The 17,692-nt window shown below is 32.6% G+C and overlaps 3 protein-coding genes across 5 annotated transcripts; 2 read left to right on the forward strand and 1 right to left on the reverse strand.

Moving 5' to 3' along the window:
* LOC109362948 (CBS domain-containing protein CBSCBSPB1-like) lies at nt 2,340-7,689 on the forward strand. Of its 3 annotated transcripts, none has more exons than XM_019609053.1 (15): nt 2,340-2,507; nt 2,590-2,717; nt 3,477-3,636; nt 3,753-3,885; nt 4,111-4,248; nt 4,414-4,495; nt 4,620-4,733; nt 4,883-4,949; nt 5,067-5,172; nt 5,253-5,320; nt 6,126-6,235; nt 6,309-6,442; nt 6,597-6,682; nt 6,761-6,850; nt 7,202-7,689. In XM_019609053.1, the coding sequence occupies exons 2-15, from the start codon at nt 2,620-2,622 to the stop codon at nt 7,373-7,375; spliced, it is 1,560 nt and encodes a 519-aa protein (XP_019464598.1). In that variant the 5' UTR covers nt 2,340-2,507; nt 2,590-2,619; the 3' UTR covers nt 7,376-7,689. The 3 variants fall into 3 exon arrangements, with proteins under 3 accessions (XP_019464598.1, XP_019464597.1, XP_019464596.1); XM_019609052.1 differs by having other exon boundaries at nt 2,341-2,507; nt 4,111-4,287; nt 4,883-4,945; nt 5,063-5,172; XM_019609051.1 differs by having other exon boundaries at nt 2,342-2,507; nt 4,111-4,287.
* Nucleotides 9,127-10,881, reverse strand: LOC109362885. The gene is made up of 3 exons (XM_019608954.1): nt 10,649-10,881; nt 10,432-10,545; nt 9,127-10,331 (listed from the first exon to the last, which is right to left on the reverse strand). The coding sequence occupies exons 1-3, from the start codon at nt 10,682-10,684 to the stop codon at nt 9,384-9,386; spliced, it is 1,098 nt and encodes a 365-aa protein (XP_019464499.1). The 5' UTR covers nt 10,685-10,881; the 3' UTR covers nt 9,127-9,383.
* On the forward strand, nt 13,752-14,854 carry LOC109362886 (glucuronoxylan 4-O-methyltransferase 1). The gene has a single exon (XM_019608955.1). The coding sequence runs from the start codon at nt 13,877-13,879 to the stop codon at nt 14,843-14,845; it is 969 nt and encodes a 322-aa protein (XP_019464500.1). The 5' UTR covers nt 13,752-13,876; the 3' UTR covers nt 14,846-14,854.

A 17,692-nucleotide genomic window follows, 5' to 3' on the forward strand; every position in this document is an offset into this window, starting at 1 on the left:
AGAATGTGAGTAGTGGTGGTTTATTTGAGGTGTAAAGGCCTAGAAGTAGTGAAGTGAGTGAGACATGTCACGTTTTGCTTTGGAATGAAGTTTGGGGTGGGGGCACACATACACAAGTGTACACGGAAATGGATCAGCATCGTTTTTTATGAGATTTGGACGGCTGTGATTTCAACTAATTTCTTTTAAGATTCATACTTGCGCCAAAAAATAAGTATTCTTCTTCGAAATCGAATCAGTGATCTTAAATATCCAATAAATTTTACATCACTAAATCAATATCTTGTTAGTCTCATTATCTAAATAATATACTTGGTGTAATTCGTTTTATTAGTACTGTGTAAAGTTTAAGTTGTACTATAATGGTAGATAATATGCGTAAAGGGAACATATAGATTCCATATACTATAGATTTATGATTGATCAAAAAAAATTTAATAATTAAATTTTAATTTAAACATATATTTTTGATCAATCACATATACTTGTAGTACATGAAACAACACAAAGTGTGAGACAACAAATGTGCACATATGCTTAAACAACACTTACAATAGATAATACATTAAATATTTTCTTTATTTCACATGGGAAAACGTAAACAGTCCCACTCCAAAATTAGGTCGGTTTAGCGTGCTTTTTTAAAGTATTTTTAAAATAGGAAAATCAAATCAATTGTTTCCAGAATTTCTCTTCTTACTTGATCAAGCAATTTTTTAAGAGCACTCATTAATGGATAATACTATTTACATCAATAAAAAGTCTTAAACACATGCAATTTATTGAAGAGAATAGATGTAGAGATGAAAAGGAGAATAGTATTGTTCGAATTTATATGGCCGCAAATAGAACTGTCATTTCCCTATTTAGCGTGCATTTTGTTCTCAACTTTGAAGATATGCGTAACTATTCTGGCCCTGTTGAAAATTATGGGCTTAGGTCTACATTGTTTTTGGGTGGATAATCTTCTAAACAAGAAGTTGCACGGACACGGCTCGACAATGGGTCAATGGCATGCACCCCATCTAGACATTGACATCACAACCGAAAGAAATCACATATCTCGAACAATGTCTTATTTTATATCATGAATTAATTAGAATATTTTTTATTTTTTTAAATTTTTATTTATTTATGTGATAATATGTCATTAGTCTAAAATAAGGAATAAAATATCATTAGATACATATGATTTCCATAAGGTAACTTCAATCAAAACATTCTTCATCTAGTTTTTTTTTATTCTTCATCTAGTTTCAAAAAATTGTATTATATGAGAATTAGAAAAATATGGTACATATTACTAAAAAATCAAAACACAATCATATTACTTTTTCATTGTTGCAGCCATTGAGACTCTTCTCGTGACAAATGAATGTCGATCTAACCATCTTAATTTGGTTTATCCATATGTTCTTAATTTGATGTTAGTGTCCATTCCTGAGTTTCCCTGTCAAGATCATTCGAGTTCCAACTCTAACTGTGCATGCCATTACCTTTGCTTTTTTGTTGCTTTGAAAAACAACATAGAGTTTAAGGTATTTTCTACTTACTAACTTGAGTAACTTCTTCTCTTCTTTCAACTTCTGTCAAGCTTTCTTTCGTTAGATCTTAAGGCATCCTTTCAGCATTAACCTCTAGTTGTTGATTTCATAGAAACTAAAAATTATTACAGAAGAAACAAGTTGAGGAAAACAATAAAAATAATATTTGATTCTAACACAACCTTCCTATTCTTATTGCCTTTGGCAGAATTATATAATTACAACTACCAATCATGACATGACTGGCATACTAAGGAGTAGCTATATTTAAGATGAACCTATAATTATAAACCAACATATTTAGAATAATCATTTATCTTTTTCTCATAATCAATCTGAACAAGAATTACCAAAGAACAAAAATAGCCTTGCCTTTATCTCATCACCAACAGTGAAAAACTGTCAGCACTATTGAATAGAGTAAGAGGTTTGGTCATAATGTTCTCATCGGACTCCATTTCAAGAGAACCTACATTCAGAAGCTTTGTGTATGCTCATGTCCACCTATAAAGAAAGACAATGAATAATTTAGTTATGTGCGATTCTATTTTTTGTTGCTTGAGAATTGGATAAGCATGTATCATATTTTATTTAACCGTTTAACAAATGCAATAAGAAAACACAATGATCTAAATAAAAAACAGAATAGCTGACGTGTAAGGCTCCTATTAGCCCCGTACGAAGCGGCTTCAAGTTCTCCTATCCTCTCTTCTCTTTTCTGAGTTCTGTCCCACTACCCCACCATCTGTTATCTGTCTATTATTTTTAGCTTGGCGCGCAAGCTTCCCTCTCCATCTTCCTTTCTCTACTCTCCGGCGGTTACTCCTCGGAATCTCATTTCCGATCAGATTCCCGACCGTTCATACCCCCAACCATCCCAATCCTCTTTCAGATTAATTTGTTCTTTTTTATTTTCAAACGCATTTTTGTTTGTTTTATACAATTGTTTCACATTATAATTAAGTGAGTTTCTAAGATTTTGATTTTGATTAAATTATGACATTGCTTGTGTTCTGGTTTTAATATGAGTTTGATTTTGTGACAGATTGTGTTGGTTAATAGAATATAGAATAAGATGCCAAGTCTAGGTGGCTCTTCTCCGGAGGGAAAGAAGAAAAGATCTGAGTATACAGGGCCTGAATATACTGCTAGAAAATCATTTCCTCGAACCACGTACTTTTCACATTTATCATATTTACAGAATATTCATATTCATATCCATATCCATATTCGGTGTTCTCATCTATGATTTGTGCTTTGTTTGAAGAAATGTTTGTCGTTGAATTGAATATTCAATTTAATTTAATTTAGTTCTTGAATAATCATAACGATTTGAAATATGTTAATTACTAGCTATTCTCATTGTTCATGTGATTTTCATATTTACAAAGAACATGTTCTCAATTTCCAATTTGTCAACTTCAAACTAATGTGGCTTTACATGAACATTTACGAATTGTCGAATGTACTCAACTACATTCATTTTAAGCAAATATGTGATAGTTCCAACACCTGTTGATGTAACTAGATTTCCCTTAGTTCTGAAGTTGGATTTTGTGAACAGAATACAACATAAAGATTCACATTTTGTTGAATGCACTTAATCAAATTCATTTTAAGCAAATCTGTGATAGCTCACCAACACCAGTAGGTTCATGTGGGATGAAGTTCGATTTACCTCAAGCATGTTTCTGGTTTTGTCCTATGAATAGAAAAAATAAACGGCTGAGAGATTTACCTCTTAAATAAGTCTTCCTGACCTGACTTGGGTTGATCAGAGTCCACAGTGATTTCAGGATATTGGGGTTTAACATAAAAATCTGTGATAGCTTCATCCTTAATAAGTCTCTAAGATGAGTTATTGGAAGTCTTTATTTATTAATTTAAATAATGTGATGATGATGGCTTGGTTTATACTTGGAATTGGATCAGAGGAGAACGAACAGTGAAATCATTGCGGCTTTCAAAGGCATTGACAATACCTGAATCAACAACTGTCCATGAAGCTTGCCGTCGTATGGCTTCCCGCAGAGTAGATGCTGTATTACTAACTGATTCCAATGCTTTGCTTTGTGGAATCCTCACAGACAAGGTATCACTCCCCATTCTTAATTTGTTTCTGATCCATTAACAAGAGAAAAAGATTTGTTCGGATCGTGTGTTTGAGTGTTAACATGCATATATTGCTATCCTGTGTTGTTGTTGAAGGATATAACAACCAGAGTTATTGCTAGTGAGATTGATCTTGAAGAAACAACTGTTTCCAAGGTTATGACAAGGAACCCAGTATTTGTCCTTTCTAACACTCTTGCTGTCGAAGCCCTCCAAAAGATGGTGCAAGGTTTGTAGTATATAATATATGGAAATTGTTTCTTGAATATCAAAATAGTGGCATCATACAGCTACTATCTTGCTTGTATAAGAAGATAAAAAGTAAATGAGATAATGATAAATGTATATGATGTCAAATATGGCGTTCAAATAACATGACTTAAAACCTTCTCCTGATAGTTGCTATTTCGTTTCCTTGTCCTGCCTTTCTAATACAAGAGTGAGTTTTTGATAGGGAGATTCAGACATTTACCTGTGGTTGAGAATGGAGAAGTGGTAGCCATTCTTGACATAGCTAAGTGTTTGTATGATGCTATTGCCCGTATGGAAAGGGCAGCTGAGAAAGGAAAAGCAATTGCAGCAGCTGTTGAAGGCATTGAAAAACACTGGGGAACATCGGCTTCTGCTTCAGGTCTGTAGAATTATCTCTCATCCTTTCCTTTTTTTATTTTAGTTAGAGCACTGTTGGAATGGACAATGTAGGTTTCACAGTTTCAAGTGACCAAGTTTCATTTCATGCTATTTGGTCTTTGTGCAGGCTCCAATTCATCATTCATTGAAACTCTTCGGGAGCAGATATTCAAGCCATCATTGTCGACAATCATTCCTGAGAATTCAAAGTAGGTAATACCTTTCGTTTGAGCTGAAGAAAAATTACCTCACTTTTAATGTTTTTTATTTATATACTTTTTTGTGTTTGGAGTTATCATCCAAGTTATTTTAGCAGACAGTGGCACTTTTCAGGGTTGTAACAGTTTCACCTACAGATTCAGTTTTGACAGCAGCAAAGAAGATGGTTGATCTTCCTGCAAGTTATGCTATTGTGGTAGTTGATGACAAACCTTGTGGTATCCTTACGTAAGTGTGTAGCCATGGTCCTCTTTTTCTTAAAATTAGAGCTTTTTTAGCCTTTGCCCTTCTCCCACATTGGAAACATTAAATTTTTTGTCATGATGTACTACCATTAGAATAATCTTATTGGACTATAATCTGAATACAAATTTCAGTTCAAATGATATATTGATGCGGGTAATAGCACAAAATCTTCCTCCGTCGTCAACTCTTGTTGAGAAGGTACATTTAGATCTTGTAATGTTTAGGACCACACTTTTCCAATCATGTGTTAAATGTACTTCTGAGAGTTCTTCATGCTATTCTTGTTATTTGATATATATTCAATATAATCTACAGGCCATGACGCCAAATCCAAAATGTGCCGTAGTTGATACACCAATTGTTGATGCACTTCATATAATGCATGATGGAAAGTTTTTACATCTTCCTATAGTTGATAGAGGTAATGTAATATTATATGGGATGGGAATAGGTTCTTGCATCAATTTTTTTCTGATTTGGCTGGTTAAAAAATGAAAACAGATGGTGTTGTTGTTGCTACACTTGATGTGATTCATATCACACATGCTGCTGTGGCGACAGCGAGTCAGGTGTGTTTTCTTGGACTGTTTTATGCCCACAACTTTGATTACATGAAACTTCTATTGAATACTTGTTATTGAAATGGGATATAACTCTGTTTTATGCATAAGTTGTAGCAAATTCTTGTCCACAAAACTGGTATTTATATCCTCAATTTGGTTCTTTTTATGTTAAATTTAGGTTTCAAAGTACTATACTTTCTATGAACTAAGTGTTGAATCTTAATAGGTATACCTATTAATGATGAGGTTCTAATCAGACAGCATTTTTGTTTTAAACCTGGCACAAAATTGCCCATTTCTCGTGCCTTCAATCAGTCTGATTTTGTCTTATCATTCTTCACCAATGTTGAGATATATGCACTCCTATGCTTTCCTCTCTTTCATATCCTTAATGTTTAGAGTCTTTAGACAAACCCATTCTTGTTACATTCACCATGAGTTGAACATAATGGAAATGTTGACACTTATATAGGTGTCCCTTCTTAAAGTTTGTTCACATGTTTAGACTCTTATGTAGGTGCATACAAAATAAAAGTTTGTTGTCATTTTTGCTGTTTTTCGTCTAGATTTCCACTCCCAGCTCGGAATGTGTAGGTCCCTAAGATAAAAGGAGAAAGTTAGCCTGTTTTTGGGAAAAGGATATTATTCTTCAGTTGTTTATTTTACTAACTAGTTTTGAAGTATTGCTAATGTTAACATGTTAACATTGAATAACCAAACACTATGATGCCAACATTCCTTTTTTTTCCGGCTTCCTATGATTTTTCGGTAAACACCTGTGATTACAGTATTATTTTTATCCACAAATTAGGCTGGAAATACTGCCAATTTGAACAGTGAAACTGCCAGCTCCATGATTCAAAAATTTTGGGATTCGGCGATGGCCTTGAGTCCAAATGAAGACGAGGAGGATGAACAAAGGTTATCTATGTGCATTGGTGTTTCTAGGATTACATTTTTTTAATTTACTTACACATTATTGATGGAATGGCAGTGAGACGTCCATGAAAATGGTTTCTGAGGGAGGAGAAACGTTGAGATGCGCTTCCTGTATTTCATCAAGCATGCCGCAAGCATTTTCCTTCAAAATAGAGGATAAGAAGGGCAGATTGCATAGATTCACATGTGGTATGTTGATTATCATGTGATAGGAAGAATTATGCACCTGACCATTACGATTATGATATTTTTATTTTCAGCTCTCTGGCAGTTGTATTATGCTTCATTTTTCATTTATTTTTCTTGTTGCATGACATGTTTGTGTGGTTACATGCAAGTTCAGAAACTCGGAGCATGACAGAGGTTATCACTTCCATTATTCAGAAAGTCAGTGATGATATTAACCCCAAGAACCTGCCCCAAATTATGGTATGTTCCAAATTCATGTTATTTAGGTTAAGTCAATGGTTCCCTCCTCCTAAAGGAAGCTGGTCGATATGTTTGTAGTATGAAGACGAAGAACATGACAAAGTTGTACTGGCTTCAGATAGCGATCTTGCTGCAGCTGTGGACCATGCAAAGAAGGCTGGTTTGAAGGTATTGTGTCTTGAATGAGATTTACTTTTTTTACTACAGAAATATAAATCCTGATATATATGGGATCACAAAAATCAAAACATAGAACCAAGTGTTTGGTTTGTTTGGTTTTTTGCTCATATTGCTTTTAATATTTCTTTGACAAATGTTTCAAGATAGACAATGAAATGAAAACAATGTTTCTTTTTACAGTTATTGGTAAAAAAAAAATATCAAATAAAAAAAAAACGACTCTTCAAATGTTTATCAAAGTGTCAAGGATCAATCATCATAGATGGTTAAACTATCAATGAAGGCTTATGTATGTATCTGTCTGTCAAAAAATTGACCCTGGAATGATGAATTTTGTAGGGACTGAGATTGCATCTAGACTACTCAGGAACAAATGATCGCGCACGAGTTTATGGTTCGAGAAGTTTGGATTATGTTGATTCAGAAGTAAGGACCTTGGCATATGCTGTTGTTGCCGCTGGAACTGCAATTATTGCTGGCTTAGGCCTACTAGCATTCATCAAACGAAGATAACGAGATTATGAGAGGGAGAAGCGAGCTTTTTGTTGGGGATGGAGGCTAGAGTTAAAGTAAGTTTGAACTTTAGAGGGGCATACATTTTTGCGCTTGCCAATCTATAACTTCTGACATGTTGTACAACTACATTTTCATTCACACGAGAAAAAGGTTGAAGCATTTTTCCCGTTGATCATTGCTCTGTCTATAAATTGGGATATATCACATCCCTTACTGCTTGTATAGTTGAAATTCAAGGTTTTGTAGCTTCATCAAAACAGAGTAAATGACATAAATACATAACCATATGTAGAACTGACATTTTTTTCTTTCTGCCATTGAGTTATTAATAAACCATGCGATCGGGATTGAGTTGATAAGGAACAATGATTTTTTTTTACTACATATGATAATATATTTTGCATTTTATCATCTAAATAAGGGTTTTGTTATAGGTTGTGGAACCAAACAGTAAATAGGATCATGCTTTGGGAAGTGTTTAATGTAGCATTTTTTATTCCTTAAACTCAACCTAAGGAATTAGGATAACAAAACCCATTAAATATATTAACTGTAAGCTGGAACACAATAATAGTTATGTCCCTATTTGCATTGGACATTTTTTATCACTTTTAATTATATTCTACAATGTTTAATATATTTTGATTTTTTATATCAATATGGATAGAAATATCACAATAATTAAATAACAGCTAGCCTTCTATAATGACTCATGCTAACTTATAATATGATTACTCAAATTAGTGTTTTTATGTTAGTTCTTATATCTTGCATTATAATAATGTCATGTTCTATACTTTTTAAAATTTGTGGTATTCTGGTGTACTTATGTTGTATAATATCCATACTTCCTTGATTGTAAGTGGAGAGTTGATGACATAACTGCCAGCTAACCTTCCTTAAGCAATCTGCAATTCTGCATTCAATTGTGGACACCAGCAAGTCCAACAATGACTTCTGTTTAAACTATGCTATTGAACTGGAACTCATCATATAACAATGACTTCTGTTTAAACTTTTACACTTATCCAAGGGGCAAAATATTCAATCACTTCAGCTTCTTCATATAATATATTGTTTTGATTTCTATTCACCTTTGGAAAGGCACAAAGTTCTCTATGCGAGTAGCAACATATATTAGCTCTAACTCGTTGAAATACTGTTCAGCCTTGCTATGGTAGAAATGAGATACTAGAAACTCAGGTTTTGCCATCTTATATATCTACCATAAAAAGAGAAAAGCAAAAATAAAAACTACGGCCACAATTTTCAAAAGTTAGAATTCAGAATCATATATTATACTATGAAAGTGGGAGCATAAATGTAGATTCCTAACAACACAAAATTTATTAGGGAAGGACAAATAAACTTTTTGACATCCTCACTACTAAATGGATAACATGTCTGTTTACTCTGAGGAGAAAAGGATTGGATGCACATGACCACTTGGATTTGCATTTTGTATACCTTACATAATTTATGAATAACCGGCCTTTTCAAATAGGACAACTTGAAGTTTTGGAATCTTAAGAGTTTGGTGGCTAAGCATAATAGAGCATACCAAAACATGATATTATGATAATACATGCCAAGCTTGTATCAAAGAATAAATAAAAAATCTTCATGATAGCTGATTTAAATCTGTCTTTGATTTTGTCTAAAGCAGGAGGAAGATACATATGAATTTAGTACTTAATTGAGAGCATACAAATTCTTCAAGACAGATTAAGTGTTATGGAAAAATGGGGTTTGCAGCAAAAACCAAATCAAGATCACAATAATCAGCACACCTAAAATATTGGGAATTGAATACATATGCATCCAAACCAGTAATAAGTGGTTTTCTCTATGCATGTGTTGAATAATTTATTCAATCTACAAAGTAGGCCAGGACAATTAATACTTTTCTCAGAATCCATGGTGATACCAAATAAAGACACTGCTAAATAACTATGCAGTTCTAATTTTGGTCTAAAAATATCAAACAAAGTACACATATTCTCACTCATTCATTAGCCAGAGATGAAGCAGTGGAAGAAGTGTCAAAGGATTTCTTTCTCACTAAGAGGCAAGTGATTCTTGAAGCATTGGAATGATTGTTATCAACACTAGAGACCACAAAATCAGGCCTGTGAAGTGCAAGTTTCAGATTATCCTTTCCAACAACCAAGGCCGATGCATCAAGCAAAACATGCCAGCAGTTCCTATGAGCCTCAGAAACCCAATGCATTGTTCCATTCACATCTGCAGGATAAGCAAATAGTCCTTTTGGGTTGATCTTACACTTCCTCCTAAAGTTTTGGCTTAGCTGAGACCCTCTGATCCTCAAATCCAGCCAAGTCTTGGGTGCATGAATCACCTTAGACTCCTTAAAAGAAGCAAACTCTTTGATATAATCCTCTTCTTGTTCACCGAGAATTGTCATGTAGTAGTTTCCCTTAACAAAAGGGTAACTCTCCCCCACCAACATCATAGCATCCTTGTAACTTGTAGTGAAGAGAACCAAGTATTCATCATCAGGCAAACCAAACTGCTTCAAAACCTTATTGTGCGCTTGGATTTCCGGGATTGAGATGAAACTTCCAGGAAAAGAGGATTTTTTATTGAGGATATCTTGTAATCTCGATGGCTCCAACTGAGTCCTATCCATTTCAGGGAGGTTACCGCCAAATAAATAACCCGAAGACTCTCTGGGGGTCCCTCTTGGTGATTTCCTCCTATCATTATCTGACATCGGTTCTGAAGGCTCCTCATTGATGATGAAGCTAGATAAGTCTATTCCATTTCCATCTCCTTGAATCAACCCTGCATATTCTGGATACTTTGCTAGTGCATATTGTTCAACATACTCCATTTCTTTCTGTGTTATTGGTCCTGACCATCTAAGATCAAGTTCACGGATCATCGATATGGCTTCTGCTATGATGTGAGGAGGAATTACTGCATGTCTTTTCTGTTTTGGTACAGAATGTAATTCCATTTATTAAAACATCTAATACTATCTCTACATAAAAAAAACAAGGTAACTGAGATTGAGATAACATTTTCCTTACCTTTATAACCATACTGTTTGATTTGATATTCTCTGTTATTAATCTGTGTATAGGCTCCACAGGAATACTATGAGTGCCATTCACTTCATTTTCTACTATCTCCTGATATATTACCTGACATAAGGTTTAGGAGTATTCAAGTTTTAAAACTTCAAATACAACTAACAAGTAAGAACAAACATGAACTGAATATAGCCTTGAATTTTGACCAGTTTACCTCAGATCCTAGATGCTCCTCGCTGTTAGTTCCCATAGCAATATTTGTCTTCACTTGCAGAAACCTTAAACCTGTTTTTCTGTGTAGAATATCTGGGAAATCTTAGGTACAAAGATGGCAAAGAGAACACAGGATTATATGTACAAAAGCCTTGTCAGAAATGAGTTCTAAAAGACTTGGTAATCACACAAAGATCACAGAATTGGACCAACAAATTTCCCACAAATAGGACTGAAACCTTAATAAGTGTAGTGGATTCTACTAAGTACTAATTAATATGACAAAAGAAGGCACCAGAAAAAAGAATAATGAGAAGATAAGATGAAAAAAAGCATGGATATGTTGTGAAATGAAGACTTAATATAGCCAAAATCACTGAGATGACATCTCTTGTTGAAGCTTTGAGTCTAATGGCCAAGTATTAAAGAAATTTAAAAAATAAATAATTAAATTAGATAATTAAGCCAACTATGACAATAGCAAAAGCTTTTGAATAGTTAATGATGAAATTGTGATATGATATCTTTCTCTCATGCCTTAACCATGGTTTGCACAGTGTACTCTCTTGAGTTATACTTTTCTAGCTACTATTGGTTTTCATATTAGACCATGATTAACATTATTTGAACTTATGTTTGATTCTTACCTCTATGAATTGAGGTAAAGAACAAGTTAGTAGAAAAGATTTTTGAGGTGAAGCAATCCAATGGCATCAAAATCAACATATTTGTTAATTGGTAATGGCAACATCACTTGGGAATTTTATATTATGGATGGAAAATGATCATTTGACAACCTTGGTGGAATGTCAACACAAGCATGGCCTCATGTATGATTTCAAGGAAACTATGTGACTCAATTAAAGTTATATCAGAGTTATTATTTACTAAGAAGATGTTGGTCTAGTGATATAAGATACTGCTAAATCCTGGAAGCAACATTTGTTGGAAGGGACAACACAGACCCCCAAAGAGATTAGCACAAAGAAAAAGAGTTTCTATACCTTGATTATTGATGAGGAAGTTGGTTACTTTACATTAGCCACTTGAAAATATATTTTTTATAGTGTTTAGTAGTTGCAAGACATTAGATGTAATCCCAGCTAAAAAACCTGAACTGAAAAAATTGACTGGGATTGGAATTTGGTCTGGTAAAATTCCATGCATAGTTAGTTAAATCAACTTTAACAGAGAACTAAATCAGATTCCAGAGGGTAAGATCAACATTATAATCATTATATTATATATTTATGCATACAACTGTCTAGAATTGCTAATCTGAAAGAGAAATAATTAATTTTGGAATTAATGAGAACTATGATATTAATTATATCAGACATAATTCTTTACTATAATGGAGGGAAATTAGATTTAAATGAAAAATAAAATGGAAATTTCTTAAAGTACTCTTCTCTCGTAGCATATTGATTTAAACAAAATAAATCTAATTTAAAATTCAATAAAAGAATTTGTTATATTACAAGTGGCATAACTTATATAACAAATAATGTTTTCTTCACACTCTACATGTTGAGAGCACAATCCACGAAGAAGACTATTTTGTTCTGGCAAAGTAATATGTTATTGGCAGAATCTTATAGGATTGGAAACAACCTCCCCCAGTAGTGTTTCTTACTAAAAAATCAACAAACAAAATTAATGACAAATTTTCTAAATTAATTAGGGAAAAAATAAATCCCCCACTCCTTAAAGATCAAAATAAATCTATCTTAATATTGATCTTTATTGAGTTTATTCTCCTTAAAAAAAATACTAATATTGATCTTTATTAAGAGAGAGGGAGAGGGTATTATTCTGTTTAAAGATGCCTTAAAATGAAGATTGGATATGGACAAGGCCATCACTCACAACAACAACGACTATATTGAACATTAACTTAACATATATTGACATTGACAATGAGTGGATGACTACGCGCAATTGCATAATTGAATTTGAATGAGTTAGATTGGAATTGCTTTTTTTTTGGTACCAGTTAGTAAGTAATCTCTTTTGGGATGTATGATTACCACTCCTAATAAATATCACTCTTAGGAATTGAATCGTTAATCTTTTGGTTATACTGGAGATCTAATATAACTTTACACCACTAGATTAACATATTGTTGGTATATTAGAATTGTTTTATTCAAGTATAAGTTGGACGTGAAATAATTAAAAAAGCAACCTAACGTTTGGTGCATAATCCTTTTTTCTTCATAATTTTATCTTGTTTTATATGTTGTGTTAACAAATATCTTAATGGCATTGTTTAAACACAATTTTTTTAAGATTTGTTTTCCGTTTCTTTTTCTTGAACAAATTTCTTTTTCATTCACTTTGTAGAGCCAAATTTCCCTGACATAACATATTACCTACTACTCATCTGATCTTAATCTTTCATTATTGATGCACCAGTAGCACATTTATATAAGGATTTTAAGTATGAGTAAAATAAATTTTAGATGGGGGAAAAGATACAAGTGAATGAATCAAGATTCAATGTTCTCTTGCTATTGTATGGCCCAATTCAGACGAAATGTCTAGCTCCCCTAAGGCCCTAAAGAGGGCAATGTTTCCTTCTTAAATTGAGCATCACTTTAACAAATGAGAAATCTGACAGTAGAAATGAAAATTACAAAACTAACCAATCATTGCTCATTATCTCACCAATCAAAAAGCATCACATATGTAATAACAAAAATTCTTATCATATGGACTGAAATTTGAATGAGACCAAGCAACCACCCACTAGACAACCATCTTCAATTTTACTCAACATCACCAAATAAAGCAAACCAAAAGAAAATTTGACAATGAACCAAACTTCATCAAGCTTTCCATAATAAGAAGATCGCGATACGTGTCCTTAAAAAAATTTAAGAGTATAGACTTTAAATTATTTTTAAATAAAAAATTATAAATCATCAAATATACAATTGATGTTTTGTTGTAACATGTCTATCAAAGTATACTAAAGTATAATTTCTCCATATCAATTAGCAAGCACAACAATTAGGTAGCAATCAGTAGCTGGATTAAAAGAAAGGTGACACACTGACACTTGTAACAAAAGCAAAAACATCACTTCCTCCCTACTCTACAATATACAAAGGAGCCCATAAACAACAACTATTATCATCAAAAGCCCACAACACTACAAGAAGGGTGTAACATGACACCATTGTAGCACAAAGAAGAGAGCATAGTGTGAAAAAAAGAATCTAAGATGCCCCCAGATGTTCTTCATTTTCGTCCTCTATTATCACCTCTAGTTCAATTTCATCCTCCACTCACAACCAGTGAACAAGAAGATCAACCTTCTAGTAATCACAAATATTTCCAAGGATCAAAAGTGAAGATGACTCTCACCAAAAAGAAACTCATCCCTATCCTTGTTTTAATCCTTTCAATCATATCAATCCTCAGATTAATTATGAGCCTGAAAACTTCATACTCTTCTTCCCATGGGATACAATCTACCATATCTCAAGCTTTTCAACACAACAAAGTTAATGCATCAAATGCAATGCATAGAAGAACTTCCAACATCAACACCACCCTCACTGAGAAAGAATTCAAAGTTTTATCAGATCTCATTACTCTTAAATCCCCATGCAACCTTCTTATATTTGGGTTTCAACCTCAATATCTTACCCTCTCTTCAATGAACCTAGGTGGTAGCACCATCATTCTAGAAGATGACTATGATAAAATAAGCAAGGTAAGCATAAACTCCAACACCACTCAAATATGCAAACTTGAGTATAACAACATACCAGCAAAATCTGCTTACAAAATGCTCAAGCATGCAAGACACAACCCATATTGTGCACCAAACTCCACATTGCTTCAAAAATCAAAGTGCAAACTTGCATTGAAAAATCTTCCAGTGGAAGTGTATAGAAAAAAATGGGATATGATTATTATAGATGGACCAATTGGGGATTCAGCAGAGTCATTAGGGAGAATGGCTACCATTTATTCTGCTAGTGTACTAGCAAGATCTGTAGGGAATAAAACATGTGATGTAGTAGTGCATGATGTGGATCGTATGGTAGAGAAATGGTTTTCTTGGGAATTCCTATGTGATGAGAATTTGTTGCATTGTAAAGGGAAATTATGGCATTTCAGAATCAGGGGTCACACATATTCCACAAGATTCTGCCATGACAGAGCAAGCGTTACAGAGAAGTAGTCACCACTATTCTAGTTATATATATATATATATATATATATATATATATATATATATATATATATATATATATATATGAACTAGTTAACCAATTAGCATTTTTATATTCTAAACGTTCCACTGGACAGTTTTAAATCGGGCCAATACGCTGACAATTTTTGCATGAGCGAGCCTACACAATTGCAGTATTGTCTAACTTGACCTATGGAATTTTAGGGAAATATATTTAGAAGATATAACAAAGGAGAGATCGTATTCTCTATTATAAATGTGTCATGTATTATAGCATTTGATTGATTATGATATTTGATTTCAAAATAAATTTGATAACTTTATTTTTTTTATCAACCAAATGTGACAAGACATAGTGGCACACATTGAGAGATACTAAATTTAATATAATATGGAAAAGCATTGATATATTGGACTTAAAATAAATTTCAAAGATTATTATAAGTTGGTCAAATAGTTAGAATGAAAAATTTAAGAAATATGACATAAAAATGTTGAAGGTTGGACCACTACAAAAACTAATATCCTAACATTTGGGTATAAAAAATAATATAACTCCACGTTTCTGCTGATGGGATCTCATGAATCACTAATCCAGTAATGGGCTTAGGGATATGGGCCTAGTTGGCACTGTATTAGACCTCATCGGTATGATTCCAGTAAAAATGGCTTTGGGCAGAATGATTGGTCATTTTCCAATAATTTTTTTCCCTGGTGAATACTTTTCACAAATTTCTTTTGTTAAGATTACAGTCAGTTAAGTTGACAGACTTTGGGAAAGTATCTTTCAGCGGGTGAAACATCATAGAAAGAAAACAATGTAACATTATTGAGCATCTTTGATGGAACCAGAAACTAACTTTAATCGTTGAAGCAAGGAAGTATTTGGCGGCATCACCCGTGAAATCTGGGTGGCCTGAACCAAGATTCTTTCATTGTCATCTGCACAAATCATTGCACATTTACTCCTCAAATATAATACCATAGTTAAAAAGTTATTCACCTAAATCGATATGATCTGATTAGTTTCATCTCATCTCAAGAGACGAGTTTTTTTTGTTAAATTTGAATTTCCTTTAGAGTAAGTGGACCTGGGCTTTTTGACATGGTCAAGAACAAGAATGACTGAAATTTGGAGTAGGATCATTCTGTAGATAAAAAAGAATTTAATTTACATTCTACAGTTAACTATTCTAAAATCCGTCCGTCCGTTCATTCTTTATTTTTAGTTTTTCTTTTCAAAGCTAAAATAGGGTTTTACTGTTTTAAGGCATGGTCAAACTTTTTTCAATTTTATTCATATTCGATAACTATATATATTATTAATTAAGTCTTTTTTTTTTCATTTAGTGATAATTTTTAATTATTCTCAATATTTTAGAATTTAGACATAAAGTTTTATACACTGTCAGTATATCATTTATCATTATATTTAGTTATTGTTTACCTCTTCAAAAAAGTAATACAAATAAATGATGAATGATGTATTATTTGTATATGAATCCTTACATTAAAATTGTATAAATATTACTCTTGATATATTATATATATTAAACAATTGACATAAGTTAAAATTAATAACAGTGTCATGTTTTTTATTACTTGTCATTAAGGGACTCTAACAACGTTGACATAGTTTCGCGTTTTCTCCAGTCTCGTCGTTGTCGATGTCTTCCGATCCTTTCACCTTGGCCACTCACATCGATATATTTATTTGTTACATATTCCGGCAACCCATTTTAATTTTGCTATTTTTATTAGCAAGTGGATAGATAAACTCCATTGAAAACTTTTTATGATAACTTCATTTATATTTTTCAATATATCTTTACAACTTAGCCATTTATGTTTATCTAGAACATGAACCATGGCTATTTCTATTCTTCTGGATTTCGTAATTAAACATCACCAGAGCAATACTTGCAAAATCCAATTTCGGAAAGTTTTGCTCTATAAGCTCACATGGTGTGACTCTACAAGAGTTTTGGTCTAACAGGATCTGAACTTTCGTATACGTCCAAAAGCTAACTACCTTTTTTACCTTATTGGCTAAGTGATTTGATTGAACAATCTTGATCATTCCATTCTATTTTTTCCTTATCTTCTTCCCTGCCTAGAAAGTGATGCAATACAGTTCCCTCATTTTTGGAAATATTTTCCTCCTTTATGTCAGTGAATACCTTATATCATCTTTGCTGAACCTGAATCTTCACATGACAAAATGAGCATTCATTTATTATTTTCGTTCCTCTCCTTTCCATAGTAGTAATTGACAATTTGGAACTGTAGCGGATTTCATTTCTAGCCTATAACCTTCAATTGACCTAGATAGTAGCTACATTTTTTTCTTTTTAGTAATTAAATTAGTTCTGATTAAAAAAAATTATTATTACATTACAAAATCATTTTTTAAGCTAATCAATTAGCTTAATTATTTCACGAAAATAAGTTACTCTGTAATGATTGATAAATAAACATATTTTTTTGTATAACAAATGATATAGCTTGATCTTATAGACATAGAACTAATTTTTATAGGGTAGTGTCGCTTCTAGAAATTGAATCTTTAACTTTTTGATTCATATAAAATCCAATTAAGCCTTATGTCACTAGACCAATGTATTATTGGTTAAATAAACTTAGTTTAGTACACCTTAGTTTATAAGTTCCAATTTGATAACATAGTATAAATAAGTTAGAAGTTATAACTTTATCTTATTTTACACATCACATAATTTGTTAGCTAATTTTTATATAATTCTAATTCAGCTTTTAGTTTATAATAGTAAAAACTTATTTATGCCAAAGAAAATCAGAGTCGATTGAGTGAGCTTT

The sequence above is a fragment of the Lupinus angustifolius genome, chromosome LG12, assembly GCF_001865875.1.
Source record: "Lupinus angustifolius cultivar Tanjil chromosome LG12, LupAngTanjil_v1.0, whole genome shotgun sequence".
Taxonomy (NCBI): Eukaryota; Viridiplantae; Streptophyta; class Magnoliopsida; order Fabales; family Fabaceae; genus Lupinus; species Lupinus angustifolius.

What these genes read in the sequence shown, in the direction of transcription:
- LOC109362948 (XM_019609052.1), top strand. Translation starts at nt 2,620, where the DNA reads ATGCCAAGTCTAGGTGGCTCTTCTCCGGAGGGAAAGAAGAAAAGATCT. An exon ending in AACATCGGCTTCTGCTTCAG is followed by an intron (nt 4,288 to 4,413) that starts GTCTGTAGAATT and finishes GTCTTTGTGCAG; the next exon opens with GCTCCAATTCATCATTCATT. An exon ending in CTGTGGCGACAGCGAGTCAG is followed by an intron (nt 5,321 to 6,125) that starts GTGTGTTTTCTT and finishes TCCACAAATTAG; the next exon opens with GCTGGAAATACTGCCAATTT.
- LOC109362885 (XM_019608954.1), bottom strand. Translation starts at nt 10,684, where the DNA reads ATGGGAACTAACAGCGAGGAGCATCTAGGATCTGAG. An exon ending in AGGAGCATCTAGGATCTGAG is followed by an intron (nt 10,546 to 10,648) that starts GTAAACTGGTCA and finishes ACCTTATGTCAG; the next exon opens with GTAATATATCAGGAGATAGT. An exon ending in CAAACAGTATGGTTATAAAG is followed by an intron (nt 10,332 to 10,431) that starts GTAAGGAAAATG and finishes GTACCAAAACAG; the next exon opens with AAAAGACATGCAGTAATTCC.
- LOC109362886 (XM_019608955.1), top strand. Translation starts at nt 13,877, where the DNA reads ATGCCCCCAGATGTTCTTCATTTTCGTCCTCTATTATCACCTCTAGTT.